Here is a 27,408-nt window from a genome sequence, read left to right as displayed (position 1 = left end):
TGCTTACTCAACAGGCTGCCACAGTGTGTGTGTGTGTGTGTCTCTGTGTGTGTGTGTGTGTGTGTGTGAGAAAGAGAGAAAGAGAGCGATCGACAGACAGACTGACTGCTTTCCCAGAAATGCCATTCCATTGGTCAAAACACCATAGCAACATAGTTCCACCTATGACAAGGGAGCAGCCGGAGGTTTTGAAGGAGTGATGTGAAGCAGAAAGCTATGCGGGGGGAGTCAAGGGCAGCACCGGGGGAGGGACTGGGGTGGGGAAAATCTGGGGTCTGTTTAGGCCCGAGGCTCCAAAGTCAAACTGAGATTCCAACACACGCCCAACCTGTTCTGTTGTGTTAGACTGTGCACTACACACACACACACACACACACACACACACACAGTCCCTCAGTCTCTGGTAGATGCTACATGACTGGAATACTGACAGCAGGTTATCGGCTGGTTTCATCTTTGACTATTCCCTGCAGTTAGAAAACAATTAACCCTTCTGTTCCCTTCAAATTTACTAACATGTTTAATCAACTGAGCTGACCCCGATACTTGCAACCCTGGGAAAATGATCATAATTAAAAATGTGACCTAAGTTTATGTGGTATAAATCAAAGCGCTTGTGGGAATTATGTTTTTTTCCCTCCCCAGTGTCATATAAACTGAACCGCCTCTCACACTACTACAGGTATGGTTATATTAGTTGCGGGCCCTAAAGCAGAGGGATGTTTTTGGACAATTGATAAATGGCATGTTATAGTTCCTCAATGTCATCCAAAACAGCTGAAACAAATTTGTGCAAAAGTTGATATTTCTTATTTGTTTTCATACAGCTAAAGCAGCCTGGAGTCAAACTGACCCCAATGAAACATACACACTGTGTACAGGACGGTGAAAACATATGTTAATTTAATCATGTTAATTTTATGTATACCCACTTATCCGCATTAAATTATGAAAAGTCATTAAAGATGAAGCCAAAAACCAATGTTAATCATGAATTTAGAGGTGTTAAACGTTCAGTGGGGTCAAACTGACCTCAGAGATAACAGCAGGGTTAAGTGCAAAGATAAGAAACTCCAGTAGCTCATATATCTTGAAACCAGTAAGTGTTAAAATATCCAAATTTTAAAGCCTAGCAGGCAATGTGGTGCTTGACCCCCCCAGTATTTCTACACTTCTTGCATATGGATTACAAGTTGGCAGGAGTGTCTGTGGGATAAAGGAGAACGCCCTTCAAATGCAAAGTGCAGGACTGACTGGTGGTTGGTCATCAGGCCATCCCTCTCTGATCTAAATTAATAGTTAGGGTTCAGTACCAATTTAGGGTTTGCTGCATGTTGTAAGACAGATCATCCACAGCCCTGGAAAATATATATTCTGCACTGTGCACAGAGCAAGTAAAGTACATAAACAACGCTGTGTACAAGTAGAATTGCTAAAAAAAAAAAAAAAAAAAAAAAAAGTCAAAATTGTGACTGAGACTGCCATAGCTAAGTAATGAATATCTGTTTAAAACTTAAGAAATATATTTTAAAGGCGTGGTTCCACTTAAAGAAATGCTGGCAGCTTTTGTTAAATGCTGCAACAACATAAATAGTCCATTGTTTATGAATATTATTAGCACAGGGAGTCTTACAATAACAAGATCATAACTGATTTGTTGCGATTAGTGTGCTTTGACCTACAAAGAGAGACGGAGGCCGGTGATACAGTGAGAAAATAAATGCACAGTTTATTGGTAGATGCAAATAGGTGAGACTCACACAAAATAATTTGAATCAGTCATGTATTAGTTGTGAGATCAGACCATGATTACCTTTTTTCCCCCCCCTCTTTGTCAACACCAGTCATGGACAAACACCAGCATGTGGACTGTTGTTGCAGCTCTGGGCTTTGTTAGGAAAATCTTTACCGAGATAGAAAAAAAAAAAAAAAAAAAAAAAATACTCCTAACTTGAAGCTTTCTCTCAGCAGCCATCATGGCCTGTGGGAGACAGACAACAGGCTTAACTGTTGCTGCTCCAGTAAAAACAAAATTTGACAAACTAGACATGAAAATAAACAAAAGGCATTCCAGTGACTACTACAGGAAATAAGTGATTAGATATCATAAATATTTATTGTACTACTGCTCATATCCATGGCTTTTTAAGACCTGCTTGGGCTCATTCTCTCTCCGCATCATCTACAAATCTCTGTACAAAGTTCTGTCTCGTTTCCAGAACATTCAGTGAAAGGCCAGTTTCACCAATATAATTATTCATTCATATATATTTATATACTGTATATACCAAGGAGGCGGGAATATTAACATTTACATTTGGGTTTGAAGTCACTGTAACATATACAAAAACAAAAGGCACTGTGACACCAGCCATAACATTAAAATAATATTAACAAAGGTTTTACGGGAACTGTAAGGGGAAATTGAGCCATGACCATACAGCAGTAGCAATAGCTTATGTTGCCAATTGTTTCTGTTAACCCAATCAAATATTAAGTTGAATTAGACAGCAGGGCGTATGCTTAATTTATACTAGGGTTCATTTATTATGCAACACTTCCTATCAGTGTGATGTTGGCAGACAACGTTGACTTAAAAGTGGTTTCCCTGATGAATCGAAGTTTCTGTTAACGCAGTATACAATAATGCTGTATGTGCCTGTTAATAATAATAAAAAAAAAAAAAAAAAAAAAAAAAAAAGGTCATGGAAATGTTGCGGTAGTTTAAGCCCAACTCCATGTTTTTATTTAGTTATAATAAAGATGAAAGTTAGCTGCACTTTTATAAACATTGCGCTGGATGGCATAAAAGAAAAAAAAATGAAGTACACTGTGGACTTTCAGCTTGTTCTCAGGTGGATAAAATGTCTCGCCGATATTTGACAGATGCACACAACACAGCCTCGACCGTGAAGGCTTGGCGAGTGTACTATTTAACTATCAATACTGCTCGGATTCCATATTGTGCATGTCCGTTTGCGATTCTTATTTGCATGTGAAGGTCTTTGTCACTACGTCCGTATGTCTGCCTAATACGATCACCTATATTCCACAGCTGAGTTTTTAGCAGGTCATTTATTTGCCCAGTTAACAGTCTGTAGCAGTATATTACATGTGTCAAAGCAGGTATGGAGCGGACAGCGAGGTTGATGCATGGCTCTCATGCACGAAGCAGAAGCACAGACAGACAGGCAGGCAGGTTCACATTATCTGTTCTTCAAGGAGTTCCGCCTCCTACGATGAAGAGAATAGAAACAATCGCTCCCCTCCATAGCGAATGGACATTGAAATTCACTGGTGTCTCTTATGCACACGTTACATTGGCACCACTCACACACATTTCCGATTCCTCGAGCCGCCTCGGTGCGCCGTCACTTGAGTGAGTAGAGCAGTTCGGCGGTATGGCAGAGAGACAGGGGGTGAGCTGAGGAAAAGTACTGACAGCAGAGCCAGTCCTCCAGCTCGGCGTTCCTCTCGGGCTCCAGCGACCGCTCGGCGAACTTCATCATCAGGAGAGCTCGCTTCACGTCCAGCCAGTTGAGAAGGCCCTCGTGCCGGGATCCCTCGGCAAAGCCCCCGCCCGGCCCGTGCCTCTCCCACTGCTGCTCCATCAGGTCCTTCCTGGGGCCCCAGAGCAGGCTCTGCAGCACCCGCTTGGCCTCCTGGATGTGGATGCGTTTGATGGGGTCGGGCTGGAGCAAGAGCTGGGCCAGCCGCTGTAGGCCGCTGGAATACAGGGAGACGGCGGGGATGGGGGGCAGGTCCTCGCAGCGGTAGTCTTGCTCCTTCAGCGCTGGACTCACTTCAAACGGGTTGGGCTGGTGGAGGAGTTCATAGATCAAAATGCCCGTCTGGAACTCATCAAATTTGCGATACTGGGCCGCCGAGACAATCTCGGGTGCCAATCTGGCGTGGTCGCGTTTGACACGTGGGTCAACGCTGGCCGAGGCGGCATCCTCCGAGGAGCGGCGCTTGGCCTTGGCGAAGTTGCTGATGAGGAGCCGGGGGAGGTGACGCTGAATGTCTAAAGCGCCCGATCCGTTGCTGATGTTGGTGTCGCCGGCGGTTTGAGAAGCGTGCGGCTGTTGGGCTTGGGCCGCCAGTGGCCGGCGGTGCGGCACCAGCAGCAGGTTTTCCAGGCAGAGGTCGCGGTGTGTGACCCCGTGCTCCTTCAGGTGCTCCAGGCCGTTGCACAGCTGCAGGAGGAGGAAGCAAACGCGGCGCTCGTAGACCTCAGGCTGGGTCTTATGAAACGCCTCCCACTCCCGCACAAAGTCGGCTGCACTCTGCTGAGGGACCTCGCGGGTGATGACGACCACTCTCTCTCTGTCTGTCTGCTGACACGGGACAGAGGCGGGGGGCTGAGGCAGCGACGAGGCAGGTGTGGTGGGCAGGGAGACTTCATCAGAAGGCAGCATGCTCTGCGGGACACAGGCGATGAAGTGGCCACAGTCCTGCTGGAGGTTGAAGTGTGGAGGCATACTCTGCTGCACTGACAGCCCGTACAAATGGCCCTGCTTGGCCTCCACAGATGAACTCTTACAGATCTGGGCGGGGACAAAGACAAATGGTGGAGGGAGGAAGGGATGAAAACCAAAAAGGAGGGAGGAAGAGGGGGACAGAGGGGCAGAGTGAAGAAATCCAGAGACACAAAGACAGGGAGGCAAGAAGACAGAGAGAAAAAGGGAATTCTTATTAGCGAGGTTCCACGGTCACTTCCAATCCAATTCCTATTCTTGTTCAAGTCAAAGCCCGTTTCCTTCATGCAGATTTAATTCTAATCCTCAAATGAAAAGCATCTGAATAAAGAAGGATCCTCTCCTAGTGGGCTATTGAGATTCGAGAGCCGGGCTCAATTTATGTGCACGTAACCTTCCACCGCATCTCCATGTTTGAAATTCTCTCGAAGGGAGAGTCAACACCACTGTTAATCAAATCTTCCAGTGGAATCCAGACGCTGTAACCCAACAGTAGTTTATAATTTCTATCAAACAAACACACACACACACGCACACACACACACACACACACAGCCGCACACTCACACCAAAGACATTTTGTATTTCAGCCTGTTCTTATTCTGTCCTGGGGTTGTTTTCATAAACATAATCTCTACTTTTTCAGGAAATGGATTAAATTCTGCATCCGTGCCGTTCATGTTTCAGTCAATAACATGCTGCTGAAGCTGCGGTCTCGCTGGCTGCCTGAAAGTCTGAATTAATTTCTGAAAGATTAAACTGTGTAAGTCTTGTGCGTGCCCACACAACTATAGCACTATGACTAATTCTGATTTAAGATAGTCAAACTGATGATTAATATAATTTGAGGTAGATTATTTCATACTAACTTCTGTGTATTGTGTCTGTGTGTGTATGAGTAGGCCTTGACAACAGGGGTTTGTCTTACTGTAAATCCCGGCTGGCATGTAAAGATTAATGGGCCTGGAGACATTAAGCAAGAGTGTGGGCACCCGGGCTGAGCACACACAAGTGGCTGCTGCTCTGCACGGCACTAATGACTTTGGGACAAAGGTCAATGAGACTGAATACACACCCTGCTTCCTGGCTGTTTACAGCACATGCCCTGATGGTTTCTGTGATGGAGGGATACTTACATCTGCAGTCTAAAGACAAACAGGAGCAGCACTAACGTCTCCTCCCGTTTCCTATCTGAGCACAGTCAGATCCAGGGTTAAGATCGCTACATCTGCTGTGCATCTTGTTCAGATACAACACTAAAGATTAGTTTGATTGATGCGCTACGACTGGCTAGTTCGCTCCACACATCGTATAAACACGATCTGCAGATTACAAAGACACTCCTCTCCACGGCAAGCAAGAACCAAATATCCAACCTGCACTCGTTTAGAAGTCAGGAGTTTTCATCTTCTGCATTCTGAACAAACTTCCGCTCGAGCACATGGCTATGAATAGACTGTTTGATGACTCGCTCGTGTCAAAGCACATAATCAGTCCCTGCAAGTGGCATTTGAAGCAGTCTAGTAGAGATGACACTACAAATCGCTCTTCTTTCCCTGTCGAAAATATGTATATTTCAATGGCATAAAACACTGACTGATGTGGAGTGATAAAACCTTTCAGATGCATTCAGATGCAGATGTATTCCACAAAGCAGGATTAGCAAGGCAGCCAAATACTCGCTTAACATCCTCTGAAATTTTTTGAAACCTAACAGTCAACCCTTGTAATAGTCATAATCTTTTCCACAGTTATCTGGCTAACTTGCTCATCCTGCCCTGTGGAGTATCCTCCAGGTGTCCTGGAAGTGAACACATCATATCAGGTAAGGGTTATTATGATTAATCTACATAATTAATTGATTGATTAATTAGTCTGTAAAATAAAAAACAAAAATGACTAATTCCCATCAGAAATTACCAGAACCCAAAGCGATTAAAAAAATAGGTAAAAATAAACATTAGCATTTGTGAAACTGTAATCAACAAATGTTTGGTATTTTTACCTGCCTGATGAATAATTTTCTGTTGACAGGCTAATTGATTAATCAGCTAATCAGCAGTAGTTAAATCAAGTGCATACTAAACAAATCACGTTATATGAAGCACTGGTCAAATCAAGCCCAGTTTTTAGGGATTACCTTGACAGCGTAGGAGTTGCTGGGGTCTGAGGCGCAGGCAGCAGAATAGTACACGGCGTCTCCTGCGTTGCAGCTCGGCTTGTTACAGGTGAGCTTGAACAGAGACCAGTTACTCTCCTCAAACCTCAACGGGTTCCTCTGCGAGCGCGTGAAGTGGTCTTCACATTTGAGGGCGAGGCGCCGCAGAGACTCAGCGTACAGGCCTCCGAGCTTGGAGTAGACGCCCTCTCTGCTGTCGATGTTACTTAGCAGGGTCTGGAGTTGCAGGCTGGAGCCCAAGCTCGGCGCCGGACATGGCTCTGAGGTTGAGAAGGGCGCGCTCAGCTGGGGGGACGAGGAGCAGGTCACGCTACTGCGGCAGTGGACCCCCAGACGCCCACGACCCTTCTGCGACTCATCCAGGGTCCGCGAGCGCGAGGGTCTTCCCAGAGGGGTGTTGCAGTGCTCCAGAGACTCATTGGAGGAGAAAAGAGGCCGCTGGTCCACGGGGCTGGACGGTAAACTGGACCGGGAGCTTCCGTCACCGGGGCGACACACGTTGCTCTCGGAGCCGGTAAACGGAAGGCGAGGGTAGGCCCGAACGAAGGGCTTCCCATTTGTGCTGTCAGGAGCAGACACGGTGCGATTGACCATCTTCTTCTCTGGCAGCGGCGGCGGCTGGCTGCTGTTGAATGGGTCTGGGCGAGGAGACCCGGGATTTGAGGCCATCGGACTTCTGGGAAATGGAGAGGAACAAGCCATCCGTGTTGCATCCCGCGAACCTGAAAGACAGAGAAACACTACATGAGCAGGTACATGGATTATGAAAAGGGAGTACACAATAAGACCGAATCAAGGTCAGGAAGATGGCAATATGTCAATGTCCAGCAACAAACTTTGTGACATCAGTGAAGTCTTTAATTAAACAAATGGAGCACCTTTTAAAATGAAAGAAAGTACTCAAAACTTTCAAGAACCTATGATAAGCAGAAGTCAAGCTGACACAGGAAAACAGAGAGAACCAGAAACATGAAGAGCAGCAATTGGTGGATATCGTTTTCATGCCCTATTTTACCTCTTTTGATTAATAGAGTGAACGTTTGAGTCTCAGTGTCCTTGATTTCTCATAAACTAACAGTACACATAAGACTACATATTCCTGGGCGAAGAGTAGCCAGCTCCATTTATTTACAACGCCCATGCTATAATTGCCTATTAATTAGTATAGTGCAAACACATACCTTGTTTCCTCAAAAGACACTTCCCACAGTCCAGAATTTAAGACGACACCCAAAACATCTTCAATCCAATTATGATATATTTGTGAATTAAAGACTGAGAGCTGAGACTTGATATTGCACTCCATGAGACAGATACTGGGATAATTGTGTGGTGTCTACTAAAATAACCGCTTTCATGGAGCAGAAGGCTACGAAGAAAGAAATACTTTGTAGGATGTAGCCAAGCCCTTTTTCCCTCGTTATCAGAGTCCATAATTATCTCTTCAAGCATTTCCCAGGAAGCTGCAGCAATTACAAGCGTCTGAGCGCCACGGCAGTTTAAAACTGATAAGTAAGGGATGACAGGGATTCCTAGGCCAAAGGAAGGAGTGTCAGATGCCACTCAATTGAAACCACACTTCGAAATTTCGGTGTAACGGCACAAAATCTGGATTGGACACAGCAGAAAATGAGAAAATGAAAACCAGCTTTGTCCGCCTCAGTGGAAAGATACTGTACATGTGTGTTTGGTGAAAGAGGAAGAGAGGAGGACATGCTGCTACAGAACCCCTCTGCAATCTCTTTCCTCTTTTAGTTGTTTTTACTCGGTTTCATTCTGGAGCAATGCTTCCTTGTAAATCCAACATTACCAAACATAACCAGGATCCGAAAAAACCAAGATGACGAACTTTAACTGATTCATCATCAGTGACATTTGCTGCAACCGGTATGCGGCGGTCTAAATAAACCGCACAGCATTATCTGATGCAAACTGTCAGTAGGACGGAGTTTGTCAGGCTTTGCAAGAACTCTCTAGCTCTAATCTAATATTTGATATTCATTCATATCTCTTTCTGCTATGCAGTATCACTCAGCAATGATCAGATAAAGCCCTGGCATACCTATTTCCACCGTCACTGAAGGCTGTGGATGAACTAAAATGCTGCAGCCACCCGTTACTTCAGCTAACTGCACACTTTTAATTGCCCCTTCCTCCTCTGACGACATTTAAGTGCATGAAAAATGATCCCTGGCGTCCCTGTGCAAATTCTCATTGCAACAGAGGTGGGGTCAGGGGACAGCCTTGCCTAAACCCACAGTGTGCGTGGTACTTACCAGTGTCAGCAGTCAGGCTGTCAGTGGAGGCAGTGGGTAGGCTGGCACTGCCCAGGCCCCGCAGAGACTGGGTAAGGCTCTCTACTGACCCTTGTTGGCTGCAGCGGTCCAGCTCCATGTTGCTGCCACTCATCTTACCACACACTCTATAAAGGGGAGAGGAACAGGAAGTGGTTAAATGAGTGCGATGACGACAAGTGTCATCATAGTCATATACATTTACATGACTGTATAAACAAATATGCAGCCTCTGCGAGTGTCTCAACTTATCAGCATGCATCTGCAGTTAAATGGGTCGATTGGTCCTGTCTGTCTGCTTCCAGCAACGCCACTATGTGTGTGAAATTCCCCAGTATAGCATGCCATGACAACAAAAATTAACAGAGGACATGTGTGTGTGTGAGTGTGTGTGTGCAGAGTAGATGGCTTATTGCTTAAAAAAGAAAATAGATATGATCAATACATAATTTATGTAGCAACTGTGTGCACAGTTACAACTACTCACTTCCTCTCATAAGCGTAAAGTGCCTCTTATCAGCCCATGTGAAAGCTGCCTTGTTTGATTTTGAATGAGAGGACAGCTATCGGCAGGAGTAGTTTCATTTCCCTGTTAGAAGAGTCCAACTTCCCTGACTGAGTGTTGAAATACAGCCACGACAGTGTTCTATGTACAAATTTCCCAAATGAAAAACAAAGCCTAGTATTGACACACACACACACACACACATATCATAATCCTGGCATTTTGGAATTCATCAGAAATGGGAGGTTAGCACATCTTCTTTCATTTCTCCTGTCTCAAGTCAGAAAAACTGCCTCTCTATCACCGGTCAAATCTGTCCTGAATTCAATTTTTTTTTTTTTAAATTAGCTTTATCTGCCCGACAGAAGCTTCTCTCTGAGCGGGTTAATTTGAATTCATCCATCTTGTGTTCGCCTGGTTTCTATGACAGCCCCATATCACCCCAGTGGAAATGACTGCCTCCTTGGAGTAGCCTCTCCAATCAAGGTGACCAATTAAGCTGAGTGACAGCCATTCAGTCACCTTATTATACCAGCTAATGGGTCAGAGAGGCATGGCTCCGTCCCATTCCCTTCATCTCTCTTTCCTCTTCTCCATCACCAAATGACTGCTCTATCCATTTATCCACTGGCCCCCGGCTTCAATCCCACCATAAATCAGCAGAACAAACAAATGAGGAGGAGAAAAGGACGAGAGCAGTGGAGGAGATGGGCGGGAGAGGGGGGGCAGACATTCTCTATGGGCAGTTAGCTAAAGGATCCGCTATCGTTTTACAGACAAAGGGGCTGTGATGAAAGGCAGTGGAAATGCAGAAGCAGGGGAGAATAGTAATGGGCACAGAGATTGTGTGAGTCTTTGTGTATGCATGTGTGCTTCTGTGCATGTCTCGCTCTGGATCTCCCCCGCTTGTATCCAAAACATCAGATTTTCCTCCGTCTCTCCACTGGCGCAGGAAGGCCAAATCTCAAACTGGCTTATGTCCTGCACTAATGGGAGGATGTGCATGGCTGACTGAGCCCTCTGCACAAGGGCAAGCAAACGAGACCTTGGCTCAGATTTTAGGCTTCCGTGTTTCAGTGAGAAAACAGTAGCTGCAGGGAAGACTGGTATTCTGCACCCTCACACATTCAGCTGTAAATGGGTGATGATTTCAGCTGAGCTTAAGATTTCAAAACCCATGCTCCATCTTCCAAAGTGCATATATGATGACATGAAGTGCATATATTATCACATAAAACATCATTTATCAGGATTTTATTGTTGTAGTTTTAGCCTCAACAGACAAAGAATGGCTATTCCTTATGCAAAAATAAAACCCCTCCACTTCACAGTGCAAGTGAGACGTTATCCAGCTATATGATCACTCGAGGTTTCATATTCAGATGTTTGGCGAACAGTGCCAGTCAGAGTCAGGCAACTGACAGTACCCCGAATTTAGAATGTAAACAAGCATGCTAAGGAGCATATTGGATCTGTTGACACACATGCTATCATGACAAGTGTGTGGTATTAATAAAGCTGAGTGAGAGGGGCTGGGGCCGTTTAAAAAAGGGGATGGGATTGAACGTACAGCTAACTGGCGGCAGAGAGCGGTGGGACGGTGTAAACTGAGACCCGCTCGAAATTGCAGTGTTGTTTGTTGTGGATCAGGTTCCCCCAGAATTGGTTTCACTTCCTGATCCTCACTTAGGGCAACCTTTATTGTCTAGGTGACAGGGTGTATATTGTGCACACATGTGTGTTTGTGTTTGTGTACTTGTGAGGACTAAAATGCATTCTTAAACAACAAAATGCTGTTTTAGGTTGAGGTTAGTGTAAGGCTTTAGGTTAAGCATGCATTGGTTATGGCTAAGATTAGGGGAAAGCTGTAGAAGGCTGCAAAAAATGAATGGAAGTCAATGTAATGTCCTCAGTGAAAGAGCTGTACTTTTTGCATGCATATGAATATACAGGTGCAAAGGAGAAGACCACAGGTCGAAAAAAAAAAAAAAAACAGAACAAAGGACTCCCATGCACTGTCCTCTTGCAGTCGGGGATATTTAATAACAAGGTTTCCTCAAAAATAACCCGATGAGCGTCTCTATGTCGAAATGCTGTTATTAAATATCTCTGACTGCAGGTGAAGTGGACAGTATGTGGGAGTCCTTTGTTCTACCTCTGTTGATATAATGTCCTCATAAAGATAGAAAGACAAGAATGTGTGTGTGGGTGTGTGTGTATGTGTGTGTGTGAATGCATGTATGCGTCCGCACACACAAACATGAGCATGCATTACAAATCTGTTGGCTGAAAGGCATGCCAGTTCATAAAAGAGGCACACAAGTTATCTGTGGGGGGGTGGGAGGATTACCGGCTTTCAAAATCCATTTTCACTGGAATTTCAAGCCACTTCTTGCTTCCACTTACTCAGTTTAAAATTACACACCTCCATTGTTTGTCCAATCTCGCTTTTTCTTGATAAACCACGTTGTTTTTTGTTGTGTTATGTAATTCCCCTCCAATGCTTTCACTTGCTCTCGGCATCAGTTGCGGGGTTTCTTGCACGGCAGAGCGAAGTAAGAAACCAGGCTGACCCAGACTTTCCTGACAGTCATATGTGTTACTGTTTAAATCGGACAGATGTATTTATCTGAGAATGGGGAAGAATGGAACCCATTGTTTCAGCAACATAATCGCACAAGATTATTGTACCTATACAGTCATATAACTCATGTCTTTGAAGCCAAGATTTATTAATGTTTAACAGGGATTCTTGTATCTATCGCAGCTGCTCCAACGTGGCCTTGTTATCTGTTTGTCTACCTCCTTCTCTTGCTGCACCTCCCCGCTCTCTTTGCACACCATTAAAGTTCTGTTTAATTAATTCCATTGCTCCTCTCCGCTCTGTTTGTTTTCATTTAATTCTCTCAATCCATAATCTACTTTGCTCCATGCTCCTCACCTTAGTTTTCATAACCTCCTACTTTTCATTAGAGCAAGAGGATAGTGCCTATGTTAAGAGATGAGGAAACACTTGGAAGGAAGAGATGAGGAGAACAAAAGGCAGGGTGTGAGAGAGGGAGATAAGTTAAGAAAGAGAAGGCTGACCGTCCTCCATCTGCCAACACGCTCTAAATAGACGTGTGACAATAAGGTTAGGCCTAGACTAAGGCCTTCACACTAAGCCGGGTTAAACAGAAAACACAGTTTTGCCTTTCCATGCAGACTGCACCGCATTAGCGGCTTCACACCTTCTCTTCCTCTGCTACTTCAGCTTCATCACTTTAGCCCTAAACCCTGATTTAAAAAAAAACAAAAAACTAAAACTTGGTTTTGCTTTTAACAGAATTTTTTGACAAAAAAAATGAATTTAATTTATGCCTACATTTTATTTTCAAAATGTAAAGTGAACTGAAATGAAGTAAAAGTGAACAGAGATAAATACTCAAATAATGTAGAAATTCATAAAACATATAAGTTGGCCTACAGCAACTTTATAGTTAGTTGTTTTACACCACTGGATGATTGTTAATGAATAAAAACAGGTCTTTATATACATTCGCAAGTGAATTTCACTCTTCTGAGATGCAAGCTGCTGTGTCGCCATCATTAACCCATCCACACGGACACACTAAGCCACTGTTTTCAGATTGACATGCCTTGGAGAACGTCTCTGAAAGGTTTTGCTTTCGTGGCAAGAAAACGCCAACTTAGAGTGGAAGAAAGGCCAAAATGGAGAGAAAACAGATGCCTTTTCAAATTTACCTGACTTGGTGAAGGCATGGCCTCACCTGCAGTGGTGGTGTGGCTGATCAAGATCAGATGGATCAAGTTTACACAAGATTCACTTTCACACTCTCCTTTATTGTTCCTTGACTGAGGAATCAATAGAATTTCACTGTTACTTAACACATAAACATCATGACCTCTGCTGCCAGGTACCTGGACCTTGTTAAAAACAAGGACATTTCAGTTCATAGCTGTGTAAGAAGTTAAAATGTGATACAATACAAATACATCTCTAAACTGCAAAGTCAGAAAAAAACAAAAACAAAGAAACATTGCCATCAGGTGCCTACCTCATATTGGAGAGGTGGAGGTCCTTGTCTGGCGGGCGGGCACAAAGTGCCCCTGGATCAGACCAGTAGCTGTCTAAAGCCCCACCATGTGTAGTAACACAACCCTGTCTCCACACGAGTCATATGTATATTTAAAGTCTCTCCCAGCAGGAAAAGCAACAGCACCCGTTAAATACACGAAATTAAAATACCCATATCTCATATATAGCATGTTCTCATACACATATAACTACCTGCCAGTTCACTTTAGACCAGCTTTGGTCTGTCAGACAGCAACAAGATGCTATCTGTTCTCTTGCAGGGAAGGGATCCGGATAGTTCTATGGAAGGAGGGGCAGCAGGTCTTGGCACCATGGTTTATAGAGTCTAAAAGGCAAATTTTCCAGAGGGTTTGAATGAACATGCTTGTTCTATAAATTCTCATTCTATTGGTGGCAACTGACTACAAGCCTGGGACAGTTTGGGAGTTGCCAGGGGCAACAATCTGTTCCATAAGGCCCCTCCCCCCGGCAGCCTGCACTGACAAGTTGACACACCTATCCTGTAAGAGTGCATGCACACTCATTTGTGATACAAGCGAACATGCACGCACACACACACACACACACACACACACCTCCTAGGCTGAGGCACAACACGACGTATAACTCGACTTGTTGCTTTGGATCAAAGAAAGGTTCAGGATGTCAGATTTAGCGTGTTCCACTGTGATCAAAGGCTCTGACAGAGCCCATAGGAGAAAGGCAGATTTTCCAAACCATCTGTGGCTCCTAAATGATTCAGCACATCAAAATGCTGCTTCACTGCGTGCACGCACCAACAGTTCCATGTACATGACTGTGTATTGCAAATGCTTTTCATTTATTCCACACATGGGATTGCTATTGGCTTGGGCTTGGTGATATATCAACATTGTATCAATATGGTGATAACATCATCTGGCATTTTGGATATCATAATGTTGCAATATGCTTGTGTAGTCTTTTCCTGGTTTTAAAAGATGCATACAGCAAAGCAATGCAGGTTTTTTTTTTTTTTTTTTTTTTTTTTTAAACTTATTGGACTGTTCTATTACTTACCTCTACCTGCTTCATGTCTACATTACAAATGGCTGTTTATCAAAAATCTCATTATGTAAATATTTTGTGAAAGCACCAATAGTCATCCCTACAATTTCATCACAATATCGATACTGAAGTATTCAGTAAAAAAATTACAGCGACATTTGATTTTGTCCATGTCGCCAAGCCCTACTATTTGTTGTAAGTAACAAATCTGTTCTTGAAGTAGGTTTTGACAACCCTCAGTTTCCCTTAATTGTACTATCTGAGTTTCCAATCTGTGAGTGGTGACAAGTGACACTTGTTGATTGAACACACTAAACCCTCTGATAAACTCAGAACACCAGAAAGTGACAAAGGTCGCCGTCTGGCTTAAGGCGTGTTCCCACATGTGTCTCAACAAGGTGTATTTTTATCAGTGCGGAATGCTGGCAATGTCATAACAGGAGAGAGATAGGTCCTTACTAGAATTACCATGAACATAAGGGTCACTGAAATGTGATCGGCGATAGGTGTTACTGGCTGGCAACAAACACGGTGTTGATGGTGCAAATTAGTTTCATTTAGGTGTTTCAAATGTCAGCAACTAATCTGCCAGAGGAGAGAAGGACTTTTTTTTTTCTTTAGACACAGATTATGGTGTTTACTTTAGATATGTTTGGGTATAGCATCCAGAAAAGTGTTGGTCTCTGGGCAGAACAAGGTTCCAGCTGGGTTTTTCTTAACCACAGCAGCTCAAGATGCTCGACCATCTGCTCAGAAAAGTCTTGAGGAAGTCACAGTCCTGCCTTACACCTAACCGCACTCTAGCACACAAAGCAAGGTTTATTTTGGGGAGATCATTTGATGCTCTAATAACTGCAACACAAGGCCTCTTCTCTCTTCCTGCTTTGGGTAGGTGACTCAGACAGCAGATTGTATTCTTAGCCTAATGGGCACGCAGGTTTAAGTGTGTGTGCGGATGTTAAATGGTCGCATAAGCAAAAAAAAAAAAACACATAAAGCTTTAAGAAGGTCAGAGTCATCCTGTATGCATCTAATCCAGAATACATCCAGTTAATGAACAATAGTCCAAGGCCAAGTATATATGATTAATATCACGCTGCCTGAAGATGCATCTTAACGCCTGCTGGAGACAGTTTTGCCTTTGTGTTACAAAAATCAATAGAACAAGGCCTGTCTTTTTTTTTTTTTTTTTTTTTTACAGTTCTGTCTATTGTGTGCGAGCCAAAACAAATTTACAGCAACGTGACACAGCAGGGGACTATTTAACAGGGCCGTTTTCTGTGTTAATGAGAATTGAAAAAGTCACATTACTACCATGAATAGAACAGGGTACGCATTGAGGAACATGCCGGAACAGTCTGAATGATCACAAGGAGCTCGAATGGAGGCTGATTCAAGCCGAATAATCACGTAAAGAAAAAGAGAGGGCACAGCAGGGTTCACACAAATGAGTGCGATAAGCAAGGGAGCCACTGCGTGCATCAGTATACTGCAGCTTACATTCCACGATATGCTATATGTTGTCTCCCCGTCAGAGAGGAAAATGCTGCCAGACGACGACGGTGTTAAAAGTGTTGAATTATGTAATGTAATGAAACTGCACTGCCACAGCTGAGATGCAGTGTCTGGTGCCAAAGGAAGTCACTGCTGGGAATACGCAGCGCATGGTGGTATAAATATGTGCCACTATGTACAGCTCACACGCCAGGCTCAGTGTTTGTATGGATGTGGAAAACAACCTTCAATAAAACCTCCATTTTGAGGCGATTTTTTTTAACGAGTTGGGTTATTGTGAACAAGTAATATAAAAACTGATTACTGAATTTTCATAAGACTTTAACATTTGGCATCATGAGTGCATCATAAGCAATGGGGCTGACCAGGCAACTGAAATATTATCCCACTTTCAGTATGGCCAAGTGCAGCTGCAATCTGCAGACATAAGACACATGTTTGTGTGACACCATCGCCATTTGGAAAATGATGAGCTAAAAATAATCATTTCCACTAAAAATGTCAATCATATCACAATCACACTATCTGTCAAGATAATTAGCAAATGGTTCAGCCCTGGTGAGCAGCCATCAGCATCATAGACAATCTTTTGGAGATTACATAGGGACGCATGTCATTTGTGCTGCCTTGGCATGAGCTCTGTTGGCCAAATTTTAACCGACTGTCATGCAACATAATTGGTGGATCTTGAAAAAGGCTACATATCTGTTATTATTTGCTTCCTCAGCGAAGAAAATAAAAATCTATGACCCAGTGTTTTCTATTTTGTACAGTGGCTCAGTCCCAAACCCCCAACTCCTTCCCTTTCTCTTTCCTATTTTACGGCTGGTAACTGAGTGTGTAAATGAGTGAGCAAGGTCTTAGTTATTCTTACCTGTGGTGCTTCTTAGGCGGGGGCGGTGGTGGATTGGGGTCATGGTTAGCAACTCCCTTCCCTCCTGCCAGCAGCTCCGATGAGCCGGCAAGCAACGGTGGCTTGGCCAGCATGCTGCCGCTATGTTTGCCCTCCTCCTCTGCACCGGTGCCCTCGGTCTCCCCCTGACAGGCACCATTGTTGGAGGCAGGCAGGGGGGCCGTGCCTGGCTCTGTCGTCGGAGGGGGGCTGCTGTGGGCCTTCCAATCCCTGGCCTCCTTCCAGACAGCGGCACCATTGACCAGGCTCGGCACCCGAGAGGTTGTCCCCGGGTTGGCTGCTTGCTTCTTCTTCTTCTCCCCCTCTTTCTTCTCCCTATCTTCCTCCTCCTCTTCCTCCTCAATGCGACAGTTCCATGTAGAACTGTTGTGGTGAGGCTTGTGCCACCGCTCTGGGGCGGCACTGTGGGTCTCTGCATGGGGCTTAAACTGCCCCTCTCTCGGGGAGATGAGGACCAGCATGGGAAGGTCAGGGAGGGGAATGGGAGAGGAGGTGGAGGATGAAAGGCTGGAGGTGCCCAGTTTCGGGGAGCGCATGTTCCTCTTGGGGGGAATGGGTGGGCTGGACTGAGGCTTGGGCTGAAGAGGGGGACCAAGGCTGGGTTCTGTGACCAGAGAAGGGGCACTGTGACTGGGGCTGGGCCAGCGGAAAGCTGGACTGCTGGGCTCTTTGCGGGCTGTGGGACTGAAGCACTGCGTGCTGACAGCTGAGTCAGGGCTGCTCAAGTAAAATGTCCGATTGTTCTCCTCCGTGTGGGCGGCCACGACAGTTATCGTGGCACGCTGGCTTTCTCCAGAAAGCTCCAGCTCAGAGCCCACCGATGAGCTCTGGGACGGGCTCTGAGACTGGGACTGGGGTTGGGATTGTGCCCCTGTGCCGTGTGGCCTGCGTTTTTTCTTGGTGCTTTCTGCATAAATAGGTTCTATGTCTGCTGGTCCGTTAGGAGTGTGAGGTGCAGACTGCGAGCTACCCATGGCTCCTGGGCTTTTGGGGCTCTCCGAGGTGACCTGCACTCCTCCTGACCCCTCTGGCCCTGGAAGTGAATCTGTGCTACTACGATGAGAACAAGAGGAATCTGACAGACTGGTTGTTTCAGACAGGAAGGGAGGAGAGTGGAGGGACGGCTGGGTATTGTGAGTAGCGGTGTCCAACGTCAAAGCTGTGGAAGAGGAAGTGAGAGAAGTGCTGGACGGTTCAGTGGTAACAGCAGCAGTTTTCCCAGTGCTGATGCCATTGCTATGGCCTGTGGCGGGACTGGAAGCAATAATATCCACAGACAAAGGTATCTCCACTGGTGCCTGATGGGCCTCCTGACAGGGTGCCCTGCTAGCCACCACTCCACTCCCATTACAAGTGCTCTTTATGCTCCTAGTGGTGGTGGTGGTACTGCTCTGCTGCCTGCAGTGCTCTCCATTGGCGTTCTCCTTTAAACTCTGAGAACCACGTTGCTCCTCCTGGGTGACAAAGATGGTGCTGATGATCGTAGAGTCTTTGGGCGGCGTGGTGGGGGACAGGGGGGTGAGGGCGCCAGAGGAAAAGCAGTTTTTGTAGTCCATCTTGGTTCCAGGGCTCTGGAGGACGGCCTCTCTAAGGGCCTTGTTGCAGCCATTACTGTCAATGTAAAGGGAGGACAGGTCCAAGAGCTTCTTTAGGCCCACATGTTCGCCCGGACTCTTTGTGTTCTCCTGCCACATGAACACATCAAAGGACAAAAATGTTATTGCAGATTGATAGAAAGAAACAATGAATTCAATACCGTCCATGAACAAATAACACAAATAATAGATGAGACCATGAGTTCTCCTCACCTGCTCTATGTTCCTGTTGACATCAGTCATCAAGTCGTTGGCGTCAGGGTTCATCATGGTGGGTTTGACGGCAATGGTTGGCTTGGTATGGTGGTAGGGCGAGGGCACCGTTACACCCGTTTCTTCATCGCCTCCCAGGCTGGCCCTCAGACAGACTGCTGGCGAGCTGCCATCCAGGCTGCCGCCGACGGACCGGTGCGCGCTAAGTGGGTGGAAGCAGTTCTTACAAGAGCCGGGTTTCCACACGTGTTCTGCAAAGTCGCTGCACGCTGACATCTTTGGTTTGCTAAATCGGGTTCGGTCAGAAGCGGCTGGTGTGGGATCTGCAGGATATGGGATGAACTGGCATGGCTGGACGACGGAAGGACGGTTGCGACGTCACAAGGTGTTCACATGTGGAGAAAAGAGAAGAGAGGGGAATAAGATACACTGTGTGTGAATTCGGCACATCACGACCTGCGGTGTCATTTTGGTGATTCTACGTCAAACAATCACTAAAGTTACGTTTTTAAGATCTGAAAAGGCAAGCGTAAAAGAGAAGGGTTTACATTTCACTCTACAAGTTGTATCATAAATGTGCCCCTTCATGAATTCGTGACAATGTAATACTGTCTGTGTTATGTATGAGCCGTCGGAGCTCCAGTTCAAAGGTTTTCACAGCTCCTAGTAAAGGCCAAAAGGTGGCAAAAGGCAAAGACCTCCCTTGTTTCAGCATCTCTGCTGCCATACCTCGCAATAAACAAAAGCCACTGTTCATTTCTGAGCAGAGAGTGGGAAGCCGGCGTTTCCTCATTTTGGCTTCATTCCCAGCTGAGATGCATTTGACTTCAATTGATTTAGAGGGCTAAAATTAGTATTAAGACACCTGCAAATTTAAAAAAAAAAAAAAAGTGAGGGAAAAAAATTAAGCACCTTGCTGTGTGTGAGCAGAGCATCCCCAAAAACAGTGCCTAAGAAACTCACAGAAGACCTCTGTTCTCAGTTTAAGTCTTATCTGCACATGTAACTTAATAAGACCTGGTGTGTGTGTGTGTGTGTGTGTGTGTGTGTGTGTGTGTGGTGCCTCTTGTTCCCATGGCTGCCCAAATTAGAGGGTCTGGGGTTTCTGTCCGACCAAAGGCCCGCCTGTGTGCGCCTAGCAACATGAAAGCCCTGCAGAGTGCGCGGCAGCTCCAAACATGCTGGAGGAAGACTGAGGAGTCTCAAGCGTCGCGGAGCCCGGAATTCCAGGAATGTCTCAGGGCGCGAATCTCACCAGGGTGAATCTCACACCCACAACAACCTCCCTTCCCCCTTTTACGCACACACACACACACACATCCTACTCCTTGTGTGTTCTCCCTCCTTTCACAAAGACACTGACACACACACACCTCCTTCCTCTCCCTGTGTGTGTCCTGGTGTGATGGTGAGAGAACTAACAACATTTCAGAGAGATCATTTGCTTCCTTGCATCTGGGTGTCCGTCCTCAACTTCTTTACATAGTCCTAATTGCCTTGCAACAAGCCTCGGAAATTGTACACAGTGACACTACCACACCTCCTACGCTCATTATCTAGAGGGATAAAAAAACATCAGAGGAAGCGGAGGGACGAACATTGGAATCATTACTCACCTGAGACAATAGAGAGGGGCCAAAGGATGCATAGTTTCAGAAATACATGCGCTCTGTTGACCTAATTCCAATTTATCACAGTCATACTGCTAGACTAAGTGTCCCATTAGCCGCAGCAACTCCCAATTTCATGCCGAATCCTTAGTCATTTGCCAGCTGTTAAAGAAAATTCACAACAAAATAGTGTGAATGAGTGCAAATTCTGTTAAAAACCCTGGCAACTCGCGCCTCCAGGAAAAACAAACCGGAGAGCTGAGCCTAAAGGCACGAGGAGTTTTCCTGTTAGTAATGATAACGCATGTTTACATTTTTCTTTGTTCTCTCTGACTCAGTTTGGGCTGGAAAGCACCCAGCAGATCACTGTTTGCTTAACCGTTCCTGCAAAAGCAAGGGGAGCGGAGCCTTGCCTAACTTCAAATGGCATTGTGCATGACTCACACGAGGCCGTGGCTGATCAGAGGCAGACTGAGGAGAAAGGAGACTAATTGCCAGTGACATTTGGGGTATTTTTATGGGCTACAGTGCATTGTAAAGGGAGTATCCGGCAACAGCAAAGTATAGACCGGCAGACAGACGGTCAGGCCGTTCCCTGAGGCAGAGAATGAGGCTGAGAGTAGGACCATGACATGTTTAGTGAGTAAGAGTAACTGACAGGGACAGACAGATCGCTGCTGCTCTACTTTCACAGCAGGGAATCACCCACAACAACAACAACAGAGCTGGACATGTGGGAGGTGCATGAAACGCATATGAATTCTCTAGCAGAGACCTCTTTTTATCTGTTTAGGATTCTTCACCTCTTGCTGACAGGTTCAGCTCTGCATGCTTGCAGAGAGACAGGCACGACTGTCAACATTTCCCACACCTACTCCAGCTCAAGGTCCAATATTTCTCACTCCCCCTGGTAAAAAAAAATTTCAAGCCCTGCCTTAAATAAACACTCGCCAGTGATGGAAACTGTCCCGTAAGCATGTCGAGTCAGAGGGCCAGACATGGGCGATGCATGCGGCAGAAAATTAAATGAATGAGTCAGTGTTGGTCTTGTTAAAACTGTGGAATTTACTCTCGGCACCTAATAAAGACAATCCCTAATGAAGCCTCTGGTCACAGCCTCATGTGTCTATTTCTCCAGCCGTTGGCTATATAAACTTTACTGGTCTGGCCACTTGATCTCTCAGAAAACACTGTGAGAAATTAAAATCCAGCATCCCTGACCTGCACCTTGAATCCAAGCCCGAGAATCCTGGCTATTTTATCTTTTGCAAATAAACCAAAACATCTCCATGACCAAAGTTTAAACAGTGAGCCCAAGCCAAAACTGGAGTTTGTGTTGCACCACAACAGGCGGCTTGCCTTGAGCCAACATAATGCAGTGAAGAATGCGGTCAGGAAACACTTGCTAGACTGGGTGGCAACGCTGACAGACTCTAAAGATATGGCGACAAAAGAGGTGCAATTAAGGTAGGAGGTGAGAGGGCTTATCGACACGGGGCAGCCGACGGGGCTGCGAGCGGACGGTCCACCGGGCGAAAACAAACGCACCTTCATCTGCAAACTCATGAATATGAAACAGAAAGCACCGAGTCCGAGCAAAGTTGAAAGAAATCGGGTGAAGCCTAAAAAAAAAAAAAAACAGGCGTGTGTGTTACTCTTCTACAAACAGAGAGAGAGAGAGAGAGAGAGAGAGAGAGAGCTGCAATTTTTAGCTGCAAACTTTTTTAATCATAGGAAATGGGCTGTAACACTGAATGAAAAAAGCATCGTAAGAAGGCTGGGCTACCTATTGCGTCCTCCGTGTGATGGTTATTATTTTATAGCTCTCGTTATAATGTAACGCACTCCAGCCTCTGTTTTGGCACAGTAACACACATCCCATATGCCATGCCAGGAAAGCCACCTACCAAAATGCAGAGCAGTGCAGTCGATCTTAATGGAACTGAGCGGATCGCCGTCAATACCCGTCAATCTGCAGCCTGGTGACACATGAGATAAAAACAGGCCGATCCGATGTGTTGACCCTCACTTTGAATACAGATTCTTGTACGAGGCAATTTGTCACGCCTGCTCGATCGCCTGCCTCATTCACGACGCCCATTCATTCAATCCGGAGCCATACACGCCTGTTTTTCGGGATTTCCGCCAAAAAAAAAACACTCAACTTTTTTCCGTTAAAAATCCCAAATCCATGATTTAGACCGAGCACACTTCATGCGCAGATTTCACCAGGATGTGTTGTGACACACAGGTCGGACGGAGCCGACACATTCCACGTGTTTCGGTTGTAAATTTTATGGTCTGATGTGTTCAGATCAGCCACTTGTCTCGTCTGCGGCAGGTTGTGGTTTAAGGCATCGCAGCCCATCTGATGTGCATGAAACCCCCCGAAACCCCCTCACGATTCAAGCCCCCTGCGTGTTACATAATTACAAAAAACGCACAAAGGCACGTTTGTGCTCGAATAAATGTGAGATGAATTGAACTGGCTATTATGAAATCCCCGCTCACCACCATGTAAGCATGTCTAAATAACCAAGGTTACCCCAAGCCAGATCGATCGGCTCTGCTTACCTGCTCAGACTTTCTTTTGCCTGGCAACACAAAATCTCACCCAAAAAAAACAACAACAACTTAATCGCCTCTGTTGGTCTTTTGATTCCAGCAAAAGTCGATAATCTCTGTGTCTTTACGTGTCCCGTATCCGTCAGGGTAAGGAGTCCCGGGCATGTGGGGCAGGGTGCAGGCTGCCTTCAGGTCCGGACACGCATGCTGCTGCTGTGCCGTGCAGAGGTGGACTGCTGGGGCAGAGCTGCTGAGTCCTCTGCGGCGTGGGGCAAACAGGGAGGTGGGAGGAGCTCCTCGAACTAACACACTACCAGCCATGCAGTCTCATAGGTGCCTTCTCCTACCAGCACCATCACAGTTTAAGGATGTTTTTGATTGCAAATAAACAGCTCTATTTTTTTGGTCTTGCCTATAATTGTGCATCCAATATCTACAACTGCAATTTCAGATAAAACCCTGCTTGTATGGCAATAAGTCAAATGGTTACTGAGGGTGCAAGTTATAACAAAACATGAGAAAAATACATGCAAATGAAATAAAATGACAGAACACTATATTGCAATTAATAACTCTGGATCAGTATACAAATAATTCAAATATTCAAATATTCAAATAAAACCCCACTGCTGTGGCAACAAGTCAGAGTCTTACAGTGGTACAGCTCAAGGCTACTGGGAATTCATGTTCTAAAAAAAAAACATGTCAAAAAGATGTGCAAATGAAATAAAAATAACAAAACAATATATTGCAAGTAATCATTCTTGATCAATGTACCTGTCTTGACTTGGGTCAGGTGGATGTGGGACTCTTCCCTCCTCCCTCTCCCCCCCTGGTATTTTCCTGCTGCTGCTCATGAAGGGTGGAGTGATAGCCTGATAGAGAGAGGCTGCCAGTGCTGCAGAAGTGGCTCGGACCCCTGCTGCTTTCCATTACAGGCAGCAAAGGGAGAGGCAAAGCCCACACCGCCGCTGAAAAGTGAAACATCTCTGTGTCAGTTCAAGCCAGACGTCCATGGTCACATGGCGTCACAAGAGCCCGTACCTCTCACTTGGAACTCTGAAAAACAGCCCCCAGGAAAGAAGTATGCTGCTGTATGAGACATCATAGGCTTTCCTGCTTATTTAAACCAAGCATTATAAAACGCTCAGAAGATCTATTTCATTATGTGCTGTCCTTGTTATCTAACATGCATAAACAGAAATTTTACAGTTCTCTTGCCATTTTTTTTTTTTTTTTTACAGAATTAGACATCAAAAGCGAAGTCTGTTGTGATTTGTGAATTCTTGGTCATAAGTCCCAGCTTGTAACACTTGATCCCTTCCACCTCTAAAATCAGGTAACTCATACCTGTGCTCTGAAGACATTATTGGCCCCACTTCCTGCGAGGGAGGCAGCCAGGCATATCAATCGATTATGCACAGAATCCACCAAATTTCCTGAACCCCGTGCAGGGATTTATAGTGGAGCCGAGACAATCAGTATAAGTGGCACGTACGACAGAGCCTGGATCCAGGAAAAGTGTTATCTTTTACAGGACCACCTGTTGAGGTTGGAAAGGGTGGCAATCCTCTTAAGAGGATTAGAGTTAGTTGTATCACATCCATTTTTGGCCGTATTTTAGCTGAAATCAAAGGGAGAGATGGCAGCATGCTGTTGATAATTCTGCTAATGGGGTAATACAGACAGCTTGTATTAGGCACCAGTTTCAAGATTTAAAGGTCTCGCAGTGAGAGAGGCTTTTCATGGGCACAATTTGCCATGGGTATATGGGGTTGGCCTGTTTCCTCCGATGGCAAAACAAAGATGACTTTATCTTATGTTAAGTCTTTGCAGGAAGTGACTTATCCTGTTTCAGTATAGAGGCGTATCTATGTTAAGAATTTCTAGCTTGTAAGCCATCTCCGGTGTCAGTCTGCAGACTCAAAGGAAGGGCTGTCATATAAAACAGCCAAGGTCAGTTTCACGGCCAGTTTCAACTCATAAGTATAGCGCCACAAAATCCAGATCACAGTTATTTGTGGGACATAGACGAGAGCGACAGTTTAAGCCACCATATGCACAACTATACACTGTATTACAGGAGGACTGTTTCTCAGATAATGTCTTAGCCCCTGATTAGAAATAGGAGATTTTATAAAGTAGTAGTTTCGGGTACGGGGAAACAAAGGGGAAGCCTTTCATATCTATCAATTGATTTGACAAGTTTTTCACTGCATTTGTCCTCAATTCACAGCTTTAGCCCATCATACAATTAATATATATCATTACTTATGAATTAAATACACTGCCAGCTTGCATATATTACATGCTGCATGTGTTTCAGCCTGAATCACTGCATACGTCTTGCCTGTGCTAGTGTGTGACTGATATTCAGGCGATGTATGTCCCACAAAAGCCCGAGAGTTGCGCATATTTTATAATCCTCAAGGAAAATAGAAGTGTTTATGTTAATCTAGCAGGTCATGAAAGTCTCTACCACAGCATATTTGGTATGCATGCTGATGAACTTGCAGTTTATTGACATACTGCAGGCTGCTGGAGTCTGTGTGCGAGAGGGAGACTATTAAAGAGGCAGCCTCTTTGTACACTGCAATATGAGCATCCAGTGGGACATCTGCCAATCACAAAGAACAGCAGTGTCCCCAGTCCCAGCCATAGATACCGTGTCAGGATGCTGAAATATGAACGGCGCTCTGACAAGCCTACATGAGATCTGTCATCTGGATCCCTCTCAAGGCCTTGTCCTTCTGCAGCGCGATGAGTGTCAAACAAGAATCGGATGGACGAGTGAAAGAACGAACCTGTGAAGTGTTTGGAGGCACAGATTTATCCAAGCTCACACGCAATATGTTCACCATAAGGAAAACACGACCACATAAATGGATTTCCACGGTTCAAAATCTGAGAGCCAGCGTAGGCACAGGGCAAACGCACCCACCACCATGTGTCCAGTGCTTTGCCAGCTCTGTGATGCACTCCCCGCTCCCTCTCTCTCTCTCTGTCAGCCTGAACGTGAATGAATTATTGAAGGGCAAATCATCTCAAATTAAAGTCAGTGAAGAGAGAAGTCAGTTTTAACACGTAAGAGAAAGAAACGGGCTTCCATCGATGACTGAAGACATTACAGAGGTCAGATAGGACTAACACTATCTTTCCCCTCGAGACCTGTTCCTGTCATGACGAGTAAGGCAATACATCCTTTATTGTGCTAATAGGGATTCAATATGCAGCTCTCTGACTTGAATGGAAGTTCAGAAAATTAATATTAGAGATTTCGACTGAAAGGGACCACGGAAGATACTCTTTCATGTAAAGTGCTACATTATATTACGCCTTTAGGCTGTTTTTAGGGGTGCAGTCAGCCTCTTCTGAAAGCTTGCATTGAGAAACACTTTATACACATATATATTTGATCTGCATTAACTTTTGGTCTATTCAGAAATCCAGAGGACAGGGAAGTATGTTCAATGTGTCAAATGTTGATTCATCATCCTTCCTGTTCTCTACCAAGCCTTTGGCACTTCTCTTTAACCCAAATGGTCTTCAAACTTTGTCCTCTCCCTCTTGGCTTCCCTTTCCTCCATTTCGCACTCTGTTGAATTTGGTTATTTCCTGCCAACCAGTAAAAGGGCACACGAAAGCATGTCGTACTCGGAGGCCGATGATGATGCAAAGGATTAAGGGAAAAGGGAACAAGGCCTTTTCCATCATCTCAGCGTCTCAGAAACTAAGAAGAACCGCCTCGTTTTGGCTCGACCGCAGTGCAACACCGAGTTAAGCCGGTGGGTTTTGACAGAGTTTAATCAACCCGAGAGGCTGGAGGATTTTCTCAACCTGTAGAGGATCGCGGCAGCCAGCAGCTGAAGTGAAAATCACCAAAATTCGGAGGTGCGAGATTTTCTCACAGCAGAGATTTTACCAGTTGAGGGTGAAAAGTACCTGCTGTCAGAGGGGCGTTAAGCCTCATTAACAGGATGAAGACATCACACACATGAAGACCAGACATCATACTCTACCTGGCTTCTGACTGCCGTTCAAAATAATTTTCCCATTCACTCAGAACAGCCCACTGTAAATCCTATTACAAGCATATTTTGGAGTGACATTATTACAAGGATTTCAACGAAGAACAAGCCTTATTTCACTTATGGTCATTTGTAATTGCGCGTTCCTGGTATGCAGGCTACAAACAGCCTTATTAAAGGTGTATTACATGCAAAATGGAAGCTTGAAGGACAGTTTAGATGCAAATGGCAAGAACATGAATTAAGTATTTACTCAGTGAGTCATGCAAACACTGGGAATCATTTAGAATCAACTTTCAAATTTTGCACTTACTCCACTTTTTTATTTTTATTTTTATTTATTTATTTATTCATTTTGGGCTGTCCCATTTTGGTGCACCTAATGTGC

The 27,408-nt window shown here is 45.1% G+C and overlaps 1 protein-coding gene across 2 annotated transcripts; it reads right to left on the bottom strand.

Annotated features, from left to right (window-relative positions):
• Positions 1–1,704: 1,704 nt before the first annotated feature.
• On the bottom strand, positions 1,705–23,234 carry prag1 (PEAK1 related, kinase-activating pseudokinase 1). Of its 2 annotated transcripts, none has more exons than XM_030065759.1 (6): positions 23,002–23,234; positions 18,818–19,168; positions 16,971–18,694; positions 8,934–9,079; positions 6,619–7,379; positions 1,705–4,547 (listed from the first exon to the last, which is right to left on the bottom strand). In XM_030065759.1, the coding sequence occupies exons 2-6, from the start codon at positions 19,091–19,093 to the stop codon at positions 3,372–3,374; spliced, it is 4,083 nt and encodes a 1,360-aa protein (XP_029921619.1). In that variant the 5' UTR covers positions 19,094–19,168; positions 23,002–23,234; the 3' UTR covers positions 1,705–3,371. The 2 variants fall into 2 exon arrangements, with proteins under 2 accessions (XP_029921619.1, XP_029921620.1); XM_030065760.1 differs by lacking the exon at positions 23,002–23,234 and adding an exon at positions 22,335–22,428.
• Between the last annotated feature and the right edge of the window lie 4,174 nt (positions 23,235–27,408).

The sequence above is a fragment of the Myripristis murdjan genome, chromosome 12, assembly GCF_902150065.1.
Source record: "Myripristis murdjan chromosome 12, fMyrMur1.1, whole genome shotgun sequence".
Classification (NCBI taxonomy): Eukaryota; Metazoa; Chordata; class Actinopteri; order Holocentriformes; family Holocentridae; genus Myripristis; species Myripristis murdjan.
This window is presented reverse-complemented; position numbering and strand designations above follow the sequence as displayed.